Source organism: Cervus canadensis, chromosome 27, assembly GCF_019320065.1.
Source record: "Cervus canadensis isolate Bull #8, Minnesota chromosome 27, ASM1932006v1, whole genome shotgun sequence".
In the NCBI taxonomy this organism is placed as follows: Eukaryota; Metazoa; Chordata; class Mammalia; order Artiodactyla; family Cervidae; genus Cervus; species Cervus canadensis.
In genome coordinates this window covers 13,805,602-13,827,741 of record NC_057412.1, presented here as the reverse complement: position 1 = coordinate 13,827,741, position 22,140 = coordinate 13,805,602, and the positions used below count along the sequence as shown (strand labels likewise).

Here is a 22,140-nt window from a genome sequence, read left to right as displayed (position 1 = left end):
GTATGATGATTTCATAACAATTGAGAATCTTTCTCATATAGCACGTTTAGCTAGAAGGATGTTGTGTTTTCTCTACTAGTTCAATATACATAAATTGTAATAATGATTGTTTTAGAATAATATTTGATATCTTTATTGCATTAACTTAAAGGTGCTCTCACAGGGACCCTATTAACTCTTTCACCTAGTAACTGGACTTAGTAAAACATTTGTTTGATGGAATGATTTCAATATCACTTCTGCCAAATGTTTGGATAGTTGACTGATTATCAGAATACTTTGTCTAAATCTATTTCAAATGCATTTATTTTTTTGGTATCTGTATTAGAAGTATTTATTGGCAAATTGACAGAGAACTCAGTTTCACAAAGACTTTTGACCAGATTCAACTGCAGTTTTTGGTATTTACCCATAGTAGAAAATTGAGGTTAGATTTGGGATGGTGTATGAGTGTACTAGGGCTGCCCTAACAAAATAGCACAGACTGGGTGGCTTAAAAAATATAAACTATTTTTTCACACGTTTCTGGAAGCTAGAAGTCCAATATCCAGGTGCCAGAAGTTCTGGTTTATTGCAAGTCTCTCCTTGGTTTGCAGGTGGTTCTCTCACTGTTACCCGTATAACCTTCCCTCAAGAGTAGGCAGAGAAAGAAGAGAAAACGCCCCGGTGTCTTTTCCTCTTATAAGGATGCCAGGCCCCACTCTCGTGGCCTCCAAATACAGTCACATAAGAGATTAGGGTTTCAGCGTTTGAATTTTGTCAATAGCCATGATTCAGTCCGTAACAGGTGGATTTACGCTCAAGTTTAAATGACAGACTAATCTGTAATTTCAGCTTTACTTCATCTTGACACTTTTCAGTTTCTGGAGTAGCTCATAATTCTACATAGTTGATATAAGCAACAATTTTTAAATTGACATTTAAATATTTTATTAATATAAAGTTCTCATGTCATTTCTGCTAGAATGCCATTTCTCTCAACGCAAAAGTGAAAACTAAGCAATGTTTGTCTATGTTTCTTAGGGCACTGACCTTGAGCATAAACTTTTTATGTGTATACTATTTTCAAAAATTAAGTTTCAATCCTGAATAAATAATACAGATGTGTAACAAAAACAACTTAAAACACACACACACAAAACAAAATAATAATAACAATAAAAGGCAGTAATAATATTACTAATTTTGAATTAGTAGCATACATAGTCTCTTAGGATGTACATTATAATGATTTTTCTCTATTAATTATTATAGTAGTTACATAATTGCTAATACTTAAGAACATATAAAAATAAAATAAATTTTATAATTAATAATAATCTGGTTAATAGTAGATTCCTTGAATTAACAACTTTTTTCTTTGATTACATACATATATTCAGTTTTTAATGTGAATTTTTAAAAATAACAAAACATTTTATAAATCCTTTTGGTTCTTGCCAATAAATGTATTACTCAAGGCCTTACAGATTTGGTCATTTGTTTTCCCTAGGTGCTCCCCTGAGGTAATAGGATAGCTTTTTAATATATGAGAAAATTTGATTCAGAAAGTTTCTAGTAGGCAGATTGGAATAATATCCTGCCCTTAAGGGTTTCGGAAAGAGCTTACAAATTCCTTTACTAACATTGTTCTCTCAGTTTATATTTTGGTGTTCAAAACTACACTTGGTAATTTATTATATTCTATCAAAGCCCAACATCTGAAGTAAACTTGAATTATTTTAACTGCATATTAAAATATGAAGAAGTAGTATCATAAGTAGATGTTTCTAGTACTTATTGAATGAATATTTTATATACCAAACATGGTTAATATGAATATATGTTAAATAAATATGAATTATATACCTCTGTTATATATTATTATGTATTTTTATAAAATTATCTATTATTTCACTGTGCTGGCATTGAACTTTTGAAAACCACTTATTGGACTTTGCTGCTTTCCTAGAATACACTAAATAGGCTGGAGGGGACATGATTTGGCCCAGTTGTCTGACCTGTGTTTTTTTAATGGTCTGTGCTACTAGGGATAGTTTCTCTATTTGTTAATCATAGAGCACGATAAAGAGATAACTTATTTCAGTTAGAATTACAAAGCCTTTTTCTTTTGATAAGTGAGCTCCCAGGAACATAAAAGCAAAATTGAACTGAGCCTTTTAAAATGTGTTCCAGTTAAAATAGGTATATTTAAGTTACTTTATTGGTCTTGAGGTACTGTACAATAGTCAGGATTCTTTGTCAGGGCCATCCTGCATTTGCATTGCCTTTATTCAGTACACATTCTTCCCTTTGGGATATACAAATGGCTTTCTCATATATCTGTAGAATAAAGATATTTTTTAGTAAAATTTCTTTCTGAGTAGTAAAATTATTTTCTAGTTAAGTTAACCTAGTTTATTATAACCTGAATGTATGAAAAATTAATATTTTAGTCACTTAAAAGTACTTATATATGAGCTGTTAAAGTTTCTAATCCTTAAAGCTATGATCTATTCCTAGATAGACAGCTGACTAGAAAATGAATGACACCACTTTTTGTACCCTTTCAGAATTATCATCTTCAATGGACTTCCAAATTGCACTTTTAGTTAATAGCCTCCCATTATCCCAAAACCATTTCCCCGTTTTGGGATAGACTTGAAATTAGCAGCAACTCCGTTGTAAGCTTATTCTCTCTTAATAATAGTTACTGGAATTGAAAATTATATCTTTACGATCACCAAATCTCTTTTCTGAATTGATACTTCAGAATTTTGGTACATTAGAATTACAGGGTTGGTCCCACTGTTCAACAATAGAATCCAAGAAGGTTAACTTAATTATGTATTTCAAATGTGTAAGGACGGAGGTCAACTATTTTACACCTAAACTGAAAGAGAATGATAGGAATTGAACAGCAATAGGGGCAAGATACTGTTATTAGGTATCAAGATAATGTGCCTGCCAACAGGGATTGGTACACTGGGAAATATTTTCTTGCAAAATACCTTCCTGGAAAGATTTTTATTTTAAATAGATCCTCACCCTTTCTTAATATTTTATTTTTAAAAAAATCATAAGAGGAAGAGAAAGCTGTCGTATTTTGAACCTTCCTTGAATTTTAAACCTGCCTGATCGGAGACAGCAAGGTAGAAAACAAAGTTAACAATGCTTTTGTTACATGATTCCTGTTTTCAAAGTCAAGTTTGTAGCAACTGCAGAATACATATTTTTCAATCTGTTCTAATTTCTGCACTTTACATATATCAATATCTAATGATTTTTCTCTTCAATATATGTAGCAAAATGGTAGTATTTATCTACTTAATAAATCAATAGACTAACTGTAATTTACCTGGTCCTATGATGGGTTAGAGTCCATGGGGTCACAAAGAGTAGAACAGGACTGAACGGCTAAGCACACGCACACACATGGATAGTACAGAACTATGGATTATATCTTAAAAAAGAGAGAATGCTTACTTGATACAGAAAAAAGAGCTATGGCAAGGAGTTGTCAGTAATTGTATATATATGAAGATGGTAGTGATGCAAGAGACTATTTTAAAACTTCTGTGATATTGCTTTAAAATTGTGAAACTTTTATTATTATAATTATTTTAGATCGCACCTACATCCGATAATGACTTCGGACGATATAATTGCACAGCTACTAATCGTATAGGAACAAGATTTCAAGAGTATATTCTTGCTTTGGCTGGTAAGTATAACGCAGTAATTTCTGATATCTCATAAAATATTTCCTAAAGTAAATAGTTTTTATATTTTCATAATCCTGATACAGGTTACTATGAGAAAGATAGAACTGGTGCTTAAAAAATTGTAACAGTTCTATATGATACAGTGAGGACTTAGATTGTATTCAGTAATCAAGATTAATTTTCATTCTGATTCTGATTCCCCCAACTTTATATATGACACATCTACGAAAGTGTTAGGAAACATATGTCTTAAGAAATCAAACTATATTCATGTAAAGTAAGAGTCTTGTCAAAAAATAGCAATAAAATATACCTTTAGAGAAAATAAAATTAATCTGTTTTAAAATTCTAAAATTGAAAGAATAAATAGTAACTTTATTGTTAAAATTTAGAGTTATGTAACTTGCTGAAATATGTTTCATGTTGTATATATAAAAGCATTCCAGTTCTTTTCTTAAAGCTTAAAATGTATAGATATAATATTGTGCAGATTAAAGTTTACCTTAACTAGAAATCTAGCTATGTTTTCCTTTATATTATATATATTTATATTTATGTGTTTATATAAACACATATAGATTTTGCCATCAGTACAAGACTGATTAGAAATATGGAAATATCCATTTTTATACTTTGCAAAGTTCAGATGATGTAAATATAATTTATTATCTTCTAGGTCCAGGTAGAGAAATATCAGAAAATCACTGTAATACTATATTTTAATAGAATAAACAACTTCCATGAAAATATTTTAAAACTTTTTCAAAGAAAAGTTAAATTATGTAACTGTAATTTTGTATTGTTATGAAGTATTTCTTTTGATATGTAGATATATCTTAAACTCATTAGTTGTGAAGATCAAAAGGGAAATTTAAAAGTTATGAAGCTAATAATAATCAAATTATTATGTAACTGGAAAGCCTGCTCTTCTCCAATTCAAGTTTTATTTTACTATATTAGGGGTAAAGGAAGAGAAGGACTCTGTGGAAAGGTTTTAGGGAAGGAAATGATAAGGAAAAAATAAGATTATAGGGAGTTAAGATAGAAAGGAAAAGAGGCAGAAAATGATGAAATAAGGGAGAATATAAACCAGTGTGTACTGTCTACCAGGAAGTCATTAGAAAACTAATCTCAATGAAAATCATTGGAAGTAGACTGCATGCAGTTAGGCATATGAATAAATCTTTGTACAAGCAAACTAAATTCTAGGAAATGAAATGTGTTAAATCACATCAAATTCATTTATAATAAATTGAAGTATTAACTGTAGTGATGAGAAGCATCCACTACTCATGTTAATTCCAAGCTTTAGAAAATTAGGCAAATGTCTTTGTAATGAGTAGAAACTATTTATAAATAATAGCTAGACACATGATTACTATATATATTATAGCTAATATAATTATATTAACATTGATGTATTATTACATATTGCTTTTTTGAAAAATGACCTCATTTTCTATAAGGTAGAACTTGATAAATGACCTTTTCTTATTTTTTTTAGTTTTTGGAAATTCATAATTCAAGAAACTATGAAATATAGAACATTATACTGATGAGATTTAAAGTCTTATTAAATTCATTACATAATATCTATGTAGTTTCATATCTCATATTACAGTAATATTTTTCATTAAGATATTTTATACATATCCTTCTAATGAATCTATGAAATTAGTGAGTTACCCTCTTTCCAATTATAATTAAAAAGCATGGAGTCACAATGAGTCAAACATGACTGAGCAACTAACATGATAAAATTAGAAAATGTGTATTCATGATGAGTTATTATGTCATTGGAACTATAACAAATGCTCCAATTGTCCTCATATTCCAAAAGTTTGTGATGAATACAGGCTAAAACTTTGTTTCAGAAAAAGTTTCATTCAACAGAAATTGTTATGAACATATAAAAATGAATTGGACACTGTGTCTTGGGTAGGAAACATACATCTAAATATCAACATTAATAAATATAATTCCTTTGATGAGACTCCTTTATTTAGTACTTATAACATTTAGTCTTTCCTACAGAATTCAAACACTGAATGTATAATTTGATTTTAAATAAAATATGAGAAACATTATATAGAAATTGAAATATTTCAAAATATTTGTTAATACCACAGTTTAATATTTCATTGCCCTATGTGACCTAGTAAAAGGTCAAGATCATTTGACTTACCATATTTTACCCTGTAACATATTACTTTGCTCCTAAAGAATGATAAATTTTACATATACAGTGAGAAAAGAAAAAGCTATATTTTTAATTTCAAAAATATATTCTGTATTCTTCCCTTCCCTCCTTCCTTTCTTCCTTCCTTTTTTTTCCCTCCTGAATAATTACATCCTAACATCTGGCTTCCCTGGTGGCTCAGATGGTAAACAATTTGCCTACAATGCAGGAGACCCAGGTTCAATCCTTGGGTTGGAAACATCCCCTGGAAAGAAATGGAGGCAATCCCCTGCAGTATTCTTGCCTGGAGAGTTCCATGGGCAGAGGAGCCTGATGGGCTAACAGTCCATGGGGTCGCAAAGAGTCGAACACGGCTGAGTGACTAACACTTTCACTTTCATTTTTCACATCTGAGCAAAGTGGGCATTTTTGTGCGGATGGGGTAGGGCACGGCAACCCAGCATATGATGTTTGACATTGAATGTAGTGAATGGAGTTAAACGGTTTTCATTTGTTCAGTGTGAGGGGTTGAAGCTCAGGCTCAGTAAAGGGTGTGCCTGTTTTAAGCAGAGACAGCAACCCTGAGAAGAGAATGGGAAGCTGATCAGAGTAAGGAGGGTTTTCTATAAAGAAATGGGGGCAGTGATGAATAATTAATTTCTGCCAAGTTTGTAGGGTTAGCATGGCTAATATAGCATGGCTAATAAAACCAATAGAATTATCTCGCCTTTGGGGAAGAGATCAGTAAATGCAAAAATTAGAATGATCCAGAGCTAATGATTGGGTCTTGGGGGTACTCTGGTCTCATGTACATAGCTGGGTAGAGAAAGAAGTGGATGGGTGTGTGTTTGTGTTCAACCGCTTCTCCAGGGAGCCCTTTGGCCAGGACTGTGATTTAGAAAATAATTTTTAAGATAATTCTACACACTGAGAGAACTTGAGAGCTACAACATCCCAATAACAAAAGAGCACGCTTGGCAGCCAGATCTTAGTTTTTAAGTATCATTCCTCACTAAGAGTGTAGTCAAAGCTATGGTTTTTCCAGTAGTCAAGTACAGATGTGAGAGTTGGACCCTAAAGAAGGCTGAGCACCAAAAATTTGATACTTTTGAATTGTGGTGCTGGAGAAACTCTTGAGAATCCCTTGGACAGCAAGGAGATCAAACCAGTCACTCCTAAAGGAAATCAACCCAAAGTATTCATTGTAAGGACTGATGTTGAAGCTAAAGCTGCAATACTTTGGCCACATAATGTGAAGACTGGGCTCATTGGAAAAAGACCCTGAGGCTGGGAAAGTGTGTGTGTGAAAGTCACTCAGTTGTGTCTGACTCTTTGCGACCCCATGGACTATATAGTCCAGGGAATTCTCCAGACAGAATACTGGAGTTGGTAGCCTTTTCCTTCTCCAGGGGATCTTCCCAACCCAGGGATAGAACCCAGGTCTCCCGCATTGCAGGCAGATTCTTCACCAGCTGAGCTAGGGGAAGATTGAAGGCAAATGGTGGAAATGGTAGCAGAAGATGAGATAATTATATAGAGTCACTGACTCAATGACCATGAATTTGAGCAAACTCCAGGAAATAGTGAAGGACAGGGAAGCATGCTAGCTGCAGTCCTTGGGGTCACAAAGATTCAGACATTGAGAGTAACTAGGTCTCTTTTTAAAACTGGCTAATTCTAGGACATCATAGATGATGAATGCACAGTAGTATCTGATAATGGGATAACGATCTTGTGTATTATGGACATTGTATTTTATTAAATGATTCACAAATTTCAATTTGATTTGCCACTTTTTTCCTTCAAGTCTTTTTCCTACATCTTTTTTTCATACAAGCTGCTATTTAGTGAAGTCTCCCATGCTATGCTTCATAACTGATTTGTTTTAACCTCAGTTCAGGACTCTGTACTTACCCCTATTAAAGTTCATCTTGTCCATTTGAGCTCATCCTTTTAACCTACTGAGATCCTGTCAAATCCAATATTTTTGCTCTCTTTCCAAGCTTGATTTAATTCACAAATATCATGAAGCAGTCATTTCTATTTTCACCTATGTCATGGTTAAGCCTATGCAAGTCATTTTTAAGAATAGAGACCTTCATACAGGTTAAGTTGGATCAATTGAACAGAATTCTGTTGATATGTTGATATGTAATTATAGTCAATCTACTTGCCCTTGTACCCTGACTACATTTTATCGAGACCCTTGTTCATAAAATGTAAAAGCAGGTTGAAATCAGTTCATTGGAAACCACACTTTCTTCAACTAAATATAAAACTAAGTTTCTCTTACATAATCAGTTTTGGGATATCTAACCAGTCCATCCTAAAGGAGATCAGTCCTGGGTGTTCACTGGAAGGACTGATGTTGAAGCTGAAACTCCAATACTTTGGCCACCTCATGCGAAGAGTTGACTCATTGGAAAAGACCCTGATGCTGGGAGGGATTGGGGGCAGGAGGAGAAGGGGCCAACAGAGGATGAGATGGCTGGATGGCATCACCGATTCGATAGACATGAGTTTGAGTAATCTGTGGGAGTTGGTGATGGACAGGGAGGCCTGGCGTGCTGGGATTCACGGGGTCGCAAAGAGTCGGACACAACTGAGCGACTGAACCGAACTGAACTGAACCTGAAAAATCTACATCTTTCTCTTTTTTCCTATACTATAAGGAAAACTTTTGTCTTCAAAAATCACCTGGCTTATAGTAGATTTAGATGAATTATTGAATGTATAAATTATTGAATGTTCAAAATGCTTCATTTTATTTGCTTATGAGTCATAGCCGTATGTATGTGCTTTGCCGCTCTGTCGTGTTCACTCTTTGCAACCCCATGGACTGCAGCCCGCCAGGCTGTAGTTTAACTGATAGTTATAAAAGTAAATGAACAAATAAAATTGAAAACAATTATTCAGAAGGTTAGTGTCACTACCTGTGAGGAGAAAATTTTAAACATGTGTGATCAAATGATGTTAAAAGATCAATAGAATAATGATTTGATTTGGCATTCAGAGCAAACCAGATGGGTAATGAAATGAGGAATTTGCAGTTTCAGATGTGCTACAGATTGGCTATAATGTTAGATTAAGCTCACAACTGAAATAGGAAAAATATATAAAATTTATTATAAATAATGTGGCCACTTTAACATGGAGAAATGAGTGGTTATAAAATTATTTGAGAAGCAGGGGAGAGGGAAAGCATGAGATAGCCACCTGTCTTCTGACTTCAAGGTCATAATGTACCTCAAGTGAGGTCCAAAGTCAAGTCTGCAGCTACTCACCAGAGGTCAGGAAACTCTGCCATCAAGCTACCCTTCTGCTGATTTCACAGCCCCTGGCACCAGAAAGTGAATGGACTGTGGAGTAAGGAGTTCAGGTACTTCTGTTATCCACATCTTTATGTCCTCTTGTCAACGTGCACCTCCTCAGAAGAATAGGAATGGGACTCACACCCGTCCAGCATGTTAAACCACTAAGATGTGCCTTTCATCCTAAGAGCCTTTATGCTGATCACAACCATAGCACAAAGTGAGCCTGGGGAATAAAGGTTTTAGCCTTCCATTTCTTTTGGTAAAGAGGCATAGTGACAGAAATGGAGCAGGGGTATCATCAGAAAGTATTTGAGGTAAGGATTCAAACACCATTTTAGAAAAATTGATTACAAATATTTAGAATATTTAGAAAAATATTTTAAAAATCTTACGAGATTGACAAATACCAAATTATTCTGTTTGATCTAAGTTAAGCGATACGACACCCTCACTGGTGGGGAAGGAGCTGAGTCAATGAATCTGAACCACTGTATCTTAATTGCCATCTTCCCAGCAATCCAGGGAACCAAAGTTTCAGAAGTAAAGATGTTGGGAAACAACTTAGCTCGAAACAGCTAAGTTGTGTGATAGGGAAACTAAAGAAGAGCTGGTTGTCTGAGAAGAGAGTACAACTGCAGAAAGTTTGTCATTTGGGAGATCTTTTTAATTCATTGTAATAAGACAGAGAAGAAAGAGGGACTGAAAGTCCAAAGAAAAATAAAAGAAAGAGAAGAGCTCCCTGCTGACACAGGGTTCTGCAGAAAAGTAAAAGTAATATCATTCTGAGATGAAGGGTTTGGCCTTGGAAAAATCAGAGGTTGGACTTCCATGAATCCAGAAGTGATAGGGTACAATTTGAGTGAACGAATATGATGATTTCTATAAGCCCCTACCTTATCCTGACTCCTGAAGAAATACTGTTTTTTAATCTCATGATTCATCATCAAGTTTAAAATGTTTTTTAAAAATTTACTTATCCAAAATATCCTTTGCAAGTACATTATATTCTTCAACTCTCTATTCTTCCACATGAATATCTTTGGGCATGTGCTTCAAGAGTCTGCTTTATAGGGAGTATCTTCACTTTAGAATGCTTTTTTGTTGTTAGACAGGGGAACATAATATTTGATGTATTGTTTTGAATTTGTTTCTGAATATCTATGTGTATATATATATATACACATATATATCTACTTATCACCCTCTCTTCCTTATTCATCAGGTTGTTTATACTCTAACTTTATGTACTAGTTCCTTTCTATTGAAAGGTTGTTGCTGAACCATGAGAAGCCGGGATTAATAGTCTCTGCTCCTTTAAATTCTCAATGATGGGTTTTAACCCTTCCTTAACCTCAGGTTTCAGTGGATACAGCTTCTTATGTGGAAATAAGTGTGGGTCTTTGAGCTTGATGACTACAGGAATAGCATTTTGTGCTCGACCCACAGATTTTCCATCAGCCCATACTCTGGGATTTACATTTTGTTCAATTAAAGGGAGAGAAAGGGAAGGCTCCATATTCATGAAAGCAGAGGCATGGGCTTTGCTCAGTATATCCCTCCCTAAAAGGGGTGAGGGAGACTCTGACACAATCAGAAACTCGTGTGAAAATAGCACTGAATCCCAGTCACAACTTACAGAAGAACTGAAGTGATACCTTTTGGTTCGTCCAGACGGTCCTATTACGGAAGCAAATTGGGAAGAAAGTGGGCCAGGGGCTTCAGTAAGCACAGAGTAAGTTGCCCCAGTGTCTAAAAGGAAATCGATGGTTTGCCTCCCCCCACAGTTATTAATACCCGGGGTTCCTCAGGTGTAATTAGGATGGAGGCTTGTGTGGGGACCCCCCAGGCACCTTCAGTCCTGATTGTCTTGAGAGTCTAACCCCTGAAACCTACACCTCTGGGGGCAGTCTCTCCTCCAGCGTGGTCCTTTGCAGACCGGACATGGAGCAGGGGCGGCTTAGATGCCTGAGGACAATCCTGCTTGAGGTGCCCCTCCTTTCCACAGTAATAGCAAGCCCTTTCCTTTTCAACTGGGTCCCTCTGGGCATTTTTCTCAGGCGGTTTAAGAACGGTTCTTACAGCCATTGTGAGGGCTTCAACCCGTTCCTTTGTCTTTTTCTGCCTTTCTTTCTTTTCCTCATATTCCCTATGATAATAGACTGGCTGAGCCAGTTGTAAGAGATTATCTAAAGACTGATTTGGTCCATATGCCCATTTTAATAGCTTACGGTGGATATCTGGAGCCGAATGAGTGAGAAATCTATCTTTTAAAGTCACCGTTCCCTAGTTTTCTACAGAAGTGATATAATTATAAAACAGTGTTATACTTAAGGGACCCTCCAACTGGCCACTGTTCACCATCCTCCAGTGGGTACTGCGGCCATGCAGTATCACATAGGAAGACAAAGTGTGTCTTCTTTAAGCTCTGGAGATCAAACCTATACCAGTTTTTCAGGATACAGTTCAAAGGAATGAGGCTAGAATTGTTAGCTCCCATCTGTAAGAGAGAAAAAAAGCAACCAGAGCCATCTTTCTACTGGAGGCGTCTCTCCCTGCTATAGATGGGGGATGTAGACAAACTTTACACCAAAGCTTTTCTTTCCTGTTTGGACTTAGTCTGTCCCTTACCGATGTAGGCACTTATCCCTCCTGGTTCTATCACCAAGACGGGATGGAGATGCACCAGGGGTAGACCTAATGGTCTGACTGACATCCAGCTCCTCACCATTAAAACCTTGCTTGCCTCTGATGCCACCCAGGATGCAATCAAAGTAACCTTCCAGAATGCCTCCCAAGCTAAGACCGCTGGGGGAAACATTTGTCACCTGAGTGCCTGTGCATGACCTTGAGTATATTCCTGATCACAATAAGACCGGTACAAACATAAAACTGAAATGTTCCTTCCAAATGTCACCACACCAGTATAAGAGCCTTCTCTGGTCCACTAAGAGCCAGCATTACCACAGGGAAAAACCACATTGCAGTTCCAATCTGAGTATGTATAACCTCAGAGATGCTCTTGTAGCTAGAGCTCCATCTAACTTCCGAACTTTCAATTCCTAGCGAGGCTAGGCGCTTCCTGACTACCAATCCAATTTGGGACCTAAGTCATAGTACATAGCAACAGCATAGATCACAAGCCCCTTGAAAGTCTATGATCTGACAAATTAGGTTAGTACTTCTAATTCCCAAGGAGTTATGAAATGGTCAAAGAGACCAAAAAGTTTGACCGAGAAAGGAGAGTTTGGTCCACACACTTTGCCCATTTCTGATCGGTTCCCGAAGGAGACATTGGGTGCCTCTTGGCATTGGCAGGTTGGTATAAACCCCTGACATAAGCCTCATGAGGTCATCGCGGAACCATAGAGCAAGGCTCCTCACTTGCTTTGCGCGGGGTGAGTCATTCATTCACACAAGCTCACTGTAGAGTTAGTAAAGTACAGCGGAAAATGTGTTCACTAGGAGAACAAAGAACTAGAGCTCCAAGCATCGTTACCTTGTCCTGAAGAATCCCAGATGAGCCCCCAAGATGAAAGGTTGTTGCTGAACCACGAAAAGACGCCGGGATTCTTGGCCTCCAGAGGAAAAGAATTCAATTCGGGGCCAGAGACAAGGGTTGATCATTCAGAGCTTTTGTGCAATAGAGTTTTATTAAAGTATAAAGGAGATAGAAAAAGGTTCTGACATAGACATCAGAAGGAGGCAGAAAGAGTACCCCCTTGCTAGTGTTAGCAATGGAGTTATAAAGGATGTCTAGAGGTTGTAAAGACCTCACTAGACCTACTCCCATAATTAACATTTTAAGATAACAGGATTAGCCAGAAGGTTTTTTCCAGAGACTGTCCTCAAGCAGGATACATTATTGTTATATAATCCTAAGGAATGTAGGACAAAAAAAGTTTGTCCTTTCTTCCTCCTTGAGAATTCCAGACCCCTCTCTCCTTGGGGACCCCTGGACTTCTTTTCAACTTATCTAGGAAATGACTCCCTCATTGTTTAATTGTATTGTTTTGTTTTATCAGAATTAAAGTCAGAGAAACAACTCCTCTTATTATTCCTTTACCTGTTATAACGTAAAAATGGTTACCAAGAAAGACTTTTTGTTTTCTCCTTTATACTTTGATCAAACTGTGACTTTAGACATATGGTTAAATATCAAAATTTGTATCAATGTTATTTAGACACTGAGGGCTGTTTTAAAGAAAGGGTAAGTGGAATGATATTTGTCAATACCCTGTGTTATATATCCCCATTAAGTTACCATCACAACAGCAACTTTAATGCTGTTATTATTAACACATTACTTAAAAGAAAACTGATACCAAATAAGTTTCATTTGCCTAGAATCATACAGTAACTTCACAGACTATTCCTCTGTGACTCCTGGACAGTGACACCAACTCTTTGCGATTATACACAGCAAATATTTCTACCTGAATCTCAGTGTTGTATCTTTTACCTACCACTTGACTGAATATTGAAAGATGTCAATGGATACAAAATAAAGTGATAGTAAGAATGGGTTTTCGGGGAAGGAGAGCAAAACTATGATGACTAATATTTACTAAGTGCTTAGTGTTAATATATTTCAGGTTCTGGTGTACATGTTTTTCATTACTTAATGCAAGTAACATCCCTAGCATGGACATTATTCTAATCTTCATTTTGGGGAGAAAAATACTGACTTTGGAAAAGATTAACAGACATGCCCAAGACTGCATCTGACAAAAGACCAGACGTTGGATTTACAGATTCTGATGATGTATATCCAGGCCAATCCTATGTTGGTACTAGTGGAGATGAAAAGGAAAAGTAAATGTAAATAAAGTGTTTGTACAATTATCCTTTTTATTCATTCAGTGATAGGTGGAATTCATTAGTTATTGAGATGGAAGGATCTAAGAAGTAATTTACAAAGGTATGCTAACAATGATGGGAGCATTGTAGATGAAATTCAACATCCACAAGCCCCATTTGAAACACTGGGTTGTGTTTGATCATCTTTTAAAATGTGATCTTCTGCTTGAATACACCCAGTGAGGTTAGATATTTCAGGATCTTGAAAGCCAGACGGAAAAGTCTAAGTTTGAGGTTGTAAAGAGGAGGAAGCTCTTGAATATCTCCTCAGGAAAGTGACGTGATCAGAGTGGTGCTTTAGAAAGATTGATTTTGTATTTCCATGCCATATGGATTCAAACTTGGTGGGCTGTCCAATAGAAGAGGAAGCTGAGAGCCACTAATGGCATTGCAGGAAGAAGCATATGGGGCATGGGCTTTGGAGTTCACAGTGCAAGCAGGAATGAAAAGATTTTGTTGTTCAGTCGCTTAGTGATATCTGACTCTTTGCGACATCAAGGACTGTAGCATGCTAGGCTTCCCTGTCCTTCACCATATCCCAGAATTTTCTCATCTTAAGAATTAAAATGCAAGAAAAATAAAAATAACTTTGTGACAAATGCTGATGTGTATATCAGAGGTAGGATCAAGAATGAATGTGATTATAAAACAATTGAGAAAGTGGAGAGAAGAATTAGAGATGTTAGTTTCGATGTCAGGCACTATTCACTTGGCCAAAGTCTGTACCTCTGTATCATATTTTTAATTGCTGAAAATTGTATCATATATTTCATATGTGAAAATTGTTTCATATATTTCAAATATGAAAATTTATCATATATTTCCTGAGGCCTGAGTATAGCCCATCACTTTTTTCAACAGTACGTCTTGTGTATATATATATGTATATATGCTTGCATGTAAAAATTGTATATATAAAATTTTTTTTTCCCTTTCCTCAAGAAATTCATAATTTAGTAGTCAGTGGGTGGTTGGACATATAAAATCAGGATGGAAGATTTTAGAGCTGCAAATTACAAGCACACTTTTCTTTTTAGTCAGGTAACAGAAAGAAGAGGCCAACAAAAAATAAATATAAATGAAAACCGAGTTAAGAGGTCTGAGAATAGATAGAAAAAAATACCCACTCACCTATACTTTTGTGATGGATTAAAGACGCAGTTTCCGTACCATGTCAGAGTGTACAGCTTAGCAAATGGTGCATACTTCTGTACTTAGGGTAAGAACCCCAAACTGTGTACATACCATAGGGTCAAAGGAGGGAGCCCAGAAGAATCACTTCTCTCTCTCTCTCTGCATGCGTGCTCAGCCTCTCACTCAAGTCCAACTCTGCGACCCCTGGGCGGTATCCCACCAGCCTCCTCTGTCCATGGGATTGTCCAGGCAAGAATACTAGAGCAGATTACCATTTCCTACTCCAGGGGATCTTCCTGACCCTGGGATCAAACCTACATCCCCTGCATTGGCAGGCAGATTCTTTACCTCTGAACCACCTGGAAAGCTCTTCCAGCCTCCACTAGTACTTAAAACCTTTTCTTTTGAAATGTGTCCTCAAACTAAATGTTATTGCTGTGATGCCCAATTTAGTCCTAATTGATGTTACAGAGTCACTCAACATGGGGTCAGTCTTATGTGGAACAATCAATGTGTGTGTGTTTTCCCTTTTCTGCAAACTTTAGCTCAAATCTATAGATGAAAAGAACCTTTGGTTATAACCTAGCAATTAAAGAAACTTTGCTTTACCGTCTAAGCCACCAGGGAAGCCCCCAAAATTATAATAATGTTTATATATGACAGCTTAAATAAATTATTCAGATAATTTAAAATATCTATTTCCAGGTAATATTTTCATAGTTGTGTGACTTTGGGATGCATCAATATTCTGCACATTTATTTCTGAACCTTAGAGTTTTAGTATAATGTACTTCATAGGATTTCCAAATAATTTGCAGTCACTAATTAGAGCTGAAATGTACACTGTTGCATTTCTTTACAATATTAATATCCAAAAGACCATAAACCTGACCTCTTGGCTCTTGCCCAGTGTCATTTGTAAGGCATATTTTTATGTGATCTACAGTGCTCTCTTTTAACTCTAGCAAAAAAGGCACATTTGACTCTTGACAGCCATTAGAGAATTTTAAATGAATGTTTGATTATACTGAAACAAGAATTTACATTTACTTCATTATTTTCAATCAAGTGATTTTCTTTTTGTAAAGTTGATTCCCGAGATGGAACTATATACTTAATTTGTATATTTATAAATACCTATATATAATTTACCTAAATTATATATATTTCTAATCTTTACAATTTTTTTCAAATGTGATATTGAAGAAAGAGTGAGACTGAGAGTCAGAAGGGACAGAGAGAAATTCCTTTAATGTTTAACTGTCTCTAATTGCTCATGTTTTCAGAGCAGAAGTTTTCATTGATTTCCTCATCAAGACTTTTTTCTCTCTTGCACTCTCCTGTTGCCTGTTTGGCCTTTCAGATAATTCTTTACAAGACTTTGTGTACTAGTAAATAAAATGAAGTTTCACCCAAGGATATCCTCTCAAGGGTATCTTCTTGAGTTTGAAGTAATATGAGTAAAGGATTATCACAAAAACGTGTAGAAAAAAGATTTTGTAGCTGTTTCCTTTAATTGCAGGGATTAAAATGTAAATATCTCAACTAAAGGATTAAAACTTAAATATCTAACTTTATTTTAATTAAATGATTCATAAGGAAAATTTTAAAAGATAGTTTAAAGTTTTTATTTCATAATGACAATTTCTCTAAGCATTTACCCAATTATTAATATAATTTTTATAAACAAAACAAATCTCACATTTTCACTCAAGATAATTATTTATGTTAACAATTCAATAAAATATAGATTTCTTATCTTTTACTTGTACCTTCCTTCTCTCTCTCTCTCTCACACACACACACACACACACACACACACACACTTAATGAACTTGTTTTTCTTGGATGGAAATAAAATGCTTATATTGGATAGTAAAGACAGAAGTAAAACTATTCCCTTAATAAATGAAATTTATGTTGGAAAAGAGATTTCAATATATTATCAATGAAATTTGATGTTGAATTGACTATTTTCTACAGTAATAACCATGAACTAGTGTATACTTTCCTGTAATTTGAAGAGATCATTCAGTGGTTTGTGCAAGCTTTGTAATTCAAATATATTAAGTGATAGAGACAGCAATTTTCCTTTATTCCTAGTTCTCAGAGCACCGTAAGTCTTAATAATGGCCATCCACATTACCTGGGTTATATTTCCTTTGTTTTTATTCCTTTGTAGATGTTCCATCAAGTCCCTATGGAGTGAAGATTATAGAGCTGTCACAGACCACAGCCAAGGTTTCTTTCAGCAAGCCGGACTCCCATGGAGGTGTGCCTATTAATCACTATCAAGTGGATGTCAAAGAAGTGGCATCAGAAACCTGGAAAATAGTACGCTCCCATGGAGTTCAAAGTGAGTCAATGATTTCAAAGTATGTTGGTTAATCCAAGCTGATCTTCAATATACCTGTATGATTAGCTTTTTATTTTCCCTTCAATGTCCTATTTTTATTTTAATGAGATAGGATGGGGAGAAATTCCCACTGTCCTGTTCCTCTTAAGAATTCTTTAATAAAGAGTAGAAAATTTTCCATCTTTAGTAAAGTTTAAAGAGTTTTAGGAGTTCTCTGGAGGTCCAGTGGTTAGGACTCAGCACTTTTTCACTGCCATAGCCTGGAGTTCAGCCACTGGTTGGGGAACTAAGATCCCATAAGCTGTGTGGTGTGGCCAAAACTAAGATTTAAAAAATAAGAGTTGAGCACATTACAGCATACTAACACATATATATGGAATTTAGAAAGGTGGTAACGATAACCCTATATGCAAAACAGAAAAAGAGACACAGAAATACAGAGCAGACTTTTGAACTCTGTGGGAGAATGTGAGGGTGGGATATTTCAAAAGAACAGCATGTATACTATCTATGGTGAAACAGATCACCAGCCCAGGTGGGATGCATGAGACAAGTGCTCCGGCCTGGTGCACTGGGAAGACCCAGAGGAATCGGGTGGAGAGGGAGGTGGGAGGGGGGGATCGGGATGGGGAATACGTGTAAATCCATGGCTGATTCATATCAATGTATGACAAAACCCACTGAAATGTTGTGAAGTGATTGGCCTCCAACTAATAAAAAAAAAAAAAAAAGAGTTGAGCAAAATCACTAAAGGTTAATTCCAAGGGGAAAAAGTTTGTATTTAAAATTTGGGTGTTGGAAAAGAAATTGGAGACATGTTACACTTGAAAGCTGAATATTATCAGTTATCAAATTTCATTTATTAATAATATTTCTTTCACAAGTAGGCATGAAAGTCATACTGTGAAATATAAATGTCTTGCATATATATTTATGAAGCCACCTATACAACTTGACCTCGTATGCTAACATTTACTTCAAAATTATTTTGAAAAACTCAGATTTTTACTGAGTCATGACATTTTGATTAATAGAATTAGCTGAATCTGAGAAGTTAAAACAGTTTACAACACTTCTTTCCACTTATGTAGAATTTCCTCATGTGAATGTGTGATATTTCTGCCACTATTAAGAGAAGAAACTAAATAGGAAATAATAGCAGATTAACAGAGTTGAGCTCTGTTAATTGGGATATAGTACTTCCCTGGTGGCTCAGATAGTAAAGAATCTTCCTGCAATGCAGGACACCCAGGTTCCAATCCTCAGTGGGCAAGGTGCCCTGAAGAATAGAATGGCAACCCACTCTAGTGTTCTTGCCTGGAGAATTCCATGGACCGATGAGCCTAGCGGGATACGGTTCATGGGGTCGCAGAGTCAGACATCACTGAGCGACTTATATACGTATGCACAATTGGGACATAGAATAATAACTTGTGGGCAGTGATACTATAAAATAGTATAATTTATAGTGATAAATAAAATAGTATAAAATAGCAGTGATAGTATAAAATAGTAAAGAAAGTATTGTTGCATAGTTTCCCTCTTCAGGCTCTGCCTTGACCCTCACGTGTATGATGTAAGGTTTCTAATAAAAGGCATGAACCTTCCTGTGAAGTGTCCTAGTGGACAATGGAGACAGAACAGATAAAATCATTCTGGATTAACCTGTGTTGGCACAGATATGAAGACAAGAAATGTCAGATCTGGACATTATAGAAATTGCACTTGGCAGAATAATTACATTGCCAGACCCTCCACAAACTGGATAATCCCACTGGGACCAATCCTAGCAATCTAGAATATGTGTGTGTGGCATTTGTTCTTCCTTTAGCAAGGAGCTGTACTATTTTCATATAGATATGGTAAAGATATAAAATAACGTAAAGATCAGAATTGCAAATGCTTTATACTAATAGAACTTTGAAATGTGGAATGCATAATGATGGTTATGTTTGCTATAAAATTTACATCAATAATTTGACTTTTAGAATATATGAGATAGTTTAGACTTAAACTTTCTGCCTTAAGCACACATATTTCGTTGAGTTGCTATAGTTTCCTTTAAAAGGGACACTTCAATCTTGCTCACATTTTTGTCACTAGACAAGTTTAGGTCCTTTTAACAATGCCTAGAATTATTCTTATACCCTGGCCAACCTGCAATATCCTCTCACGGTCACACCTGCTTTGGACGTGATTTCAAGCTAAAATTATCTCTTCCCCAGAATGAGTGGCAAGAAAGGAACTGCATATTTCTTACATTATATTGTGTGCACATATATATATATAGTGACAGTCGCTCAGTCGTGTCTGCACCTGAGGCAAACCCTAACTATCAGCTGTCTGAGTTACTCCCAGGCATCTTAGCTGAAATGTCCATATTTACTATAATATCCTCTCTATCATGTATCTATTTAAAATAAAATTTAAAAGGCTGATTTCATTTCATAGAGCTCAAAATTTTGTTGAAGTTTGAATTGTGAGACATAATCAAATCTGTAATGTGTGTGTCTATGTATAGTTATGAATATGTGTATCCACAAACCTCAGAATTTGCAATCTTATTTAGCATTATTTTTTCAATTGTTTTCCACAGCAAAGTATTTATATACTTTGAAGATGTTTTAAGGAACTCATATATTTTTGAATAATGAAAAATGCTATTACTGTATACTTGTTTTATAATTTGTGCTATTAATTCATCTTAAAGTTTGAGATTTTTATGAACATAATTGTACTCATTGCCTTTGAGGCATTTCTTAGAAGATTGATTTAGTTTATCTGTAAAAAGGTAGATGCATATGGTCACGAACATTTCAGCTACTGCATCTTATTGCCCTCAGAGTGGTTTTATTCTTCTAATTTACATTAGTTTAGTGTCTGTTTAGTTACTTATCTGTGTATCTACAGTTCATTATACACTATTCATGTATATGATTCCAATTGCCAATATCATAACCTAGGCATAAATAGCAGCTCTTTCTTGATTGTAACATAATTCAGTAGGAAATTTCCTGTTAGTGGATTGTCATTCTAAATACCTCATTAATTAATCTTCTGTGAGTTTCACTTGCTTTCTCTGCACCTGGTTTAGAGGGCAATTGAAGACTGGACCTATTATTATATTCTTCTCCAAGGCTTAACTAAACCCTTACTGATCATCCTAATCATTGATGTGACGCAAAACTAATTTTCAAAACATAGAGCATTGTGAGCAAATCAGATATCAAAAACTGAACTGTTCAAATATGGAATGTGAGTCATCCTAACATTTAACTTTGAGTGAAAATCATGTATTACAGGTGGAGTAAGACTTTTTGACTGGGAGGGCTACATGACATATTTATTACCATATCATTTAACATTTTGTATGTGTTATATATACCTCATTGGGCACAAATGAAGAGAAAATAATAATCTTGCAAACAGCTACTCAATTTTCAGTCTTCAAACTGAAAATGAAAAATTAATATTTTAAAATATCAAGCTCTTAACAGAGAAGGAAAGAATTCTCTCAAATAGCATAATCTATATCTATTGATTTGTGAAATGTTTAGAACCACACATAAAATCACAGCTAGAATCACACACAAAAGTCCTTCCAGTGTAAACCAAAATTATTTTACACTTTGCTTTATTTAGGTCTAAACTTATAGTAGAATTTCCCTTTGTTACTGACAATAAGGGAGATAATTTTTATTTGAACATAAGAGCACTTTCTAAATAAAAATTCATTTTGAATTGAAACTTTTACTTTTCCAAGTTCTTTCCTTTTTCACTAATCAAGGGATATAATAGACTATAATTTGGAAATAAATACCCGGTTGGATTTTTCAATCCTTTCATCACATATTTCCATTTGAACTTTAAATGTGGCTTTGCAGGATGCAACTTCATTGTGTATATTTTAATTTATTGATGGCAATTTTAACATTAAAGTATTTAGTTTGTAAACATTACAGTTAAGATTATGTGCATGCTTCATGTTACATATAATTCAAAGCTTTTTATGCAGGTTTTAGTATTAGTGAAAGATCTGTTTTAATTAAAATTCAAAAGAAAAAAATTAATTTATATGGTAGAAAAAGCCACTTTCTTCTTTGAAAAGTAGCATTTAATAAGCATATTTTCCAAAATTGTTTTGAAGTATATGTTTGGATTTATAACATATAAGTCTGTGTCTATAGATCAGCAATCTGTTTTGAATAGAAGCTTAAATTGAAGCAGATTGAAGATTAGTACTGTCCTACTATATTTTTTTTCACTTTAACATTTATATTTTTTAGTTTGCTATCAATTTAAAATTTCTAAATCCTTCATGATAGTCTGTTGTCAAAGTTGTTTCTGCTCCCTGATTTTTTCCTAGACTTATTTTGTTGTTGTTTTTATTTGTTTTATTCTGTGCCATTCACACTGGAAAGTTTTCTCAGATATTTGGTGATCCTTGTCTAGATGTGTATACTAAAAAGTGAGAGGAAAAAAACACTTGGTGTTGTTTGCAAAGACAGGGCTTCTCAAGCCTTGTGATCAGTTTATTCAACAGCTTCTGGATTCTTCATTGGGGATTGAGGAACATATTGTGTATATATAATGCTA

At 35.1% G+C, this 22,140-nt stretch overlaps 1 protein-coding gene across 2 annotated transcripts in view; it reads left to right on the top strand.

Moving 5' to 3' along the window:
• NCAM2 (neural cell adhesion molecule 2) overlaps nt 1–22,140 on the top strand; it is a 523,627-nt gene that overhangs the window by 427,196 nt on the left and 74,291 nt on the right. For both annotated transcript variants that reach the window (XM_043448692.1, XM_043448693.1), the window contains exons 11-12: nt 3,607–3,703; nt 17,371–17,544. In XM_043448692.1, coding sequence (XP_043304627.1) covers nt 3,607–3,703; nt 17,371–17,544 — 271 coding nt within the window. The remainder of the gene's footprint in view (nt 1–3,606; nt 3,704–17,370; nt 17,545–22,140) is intronic.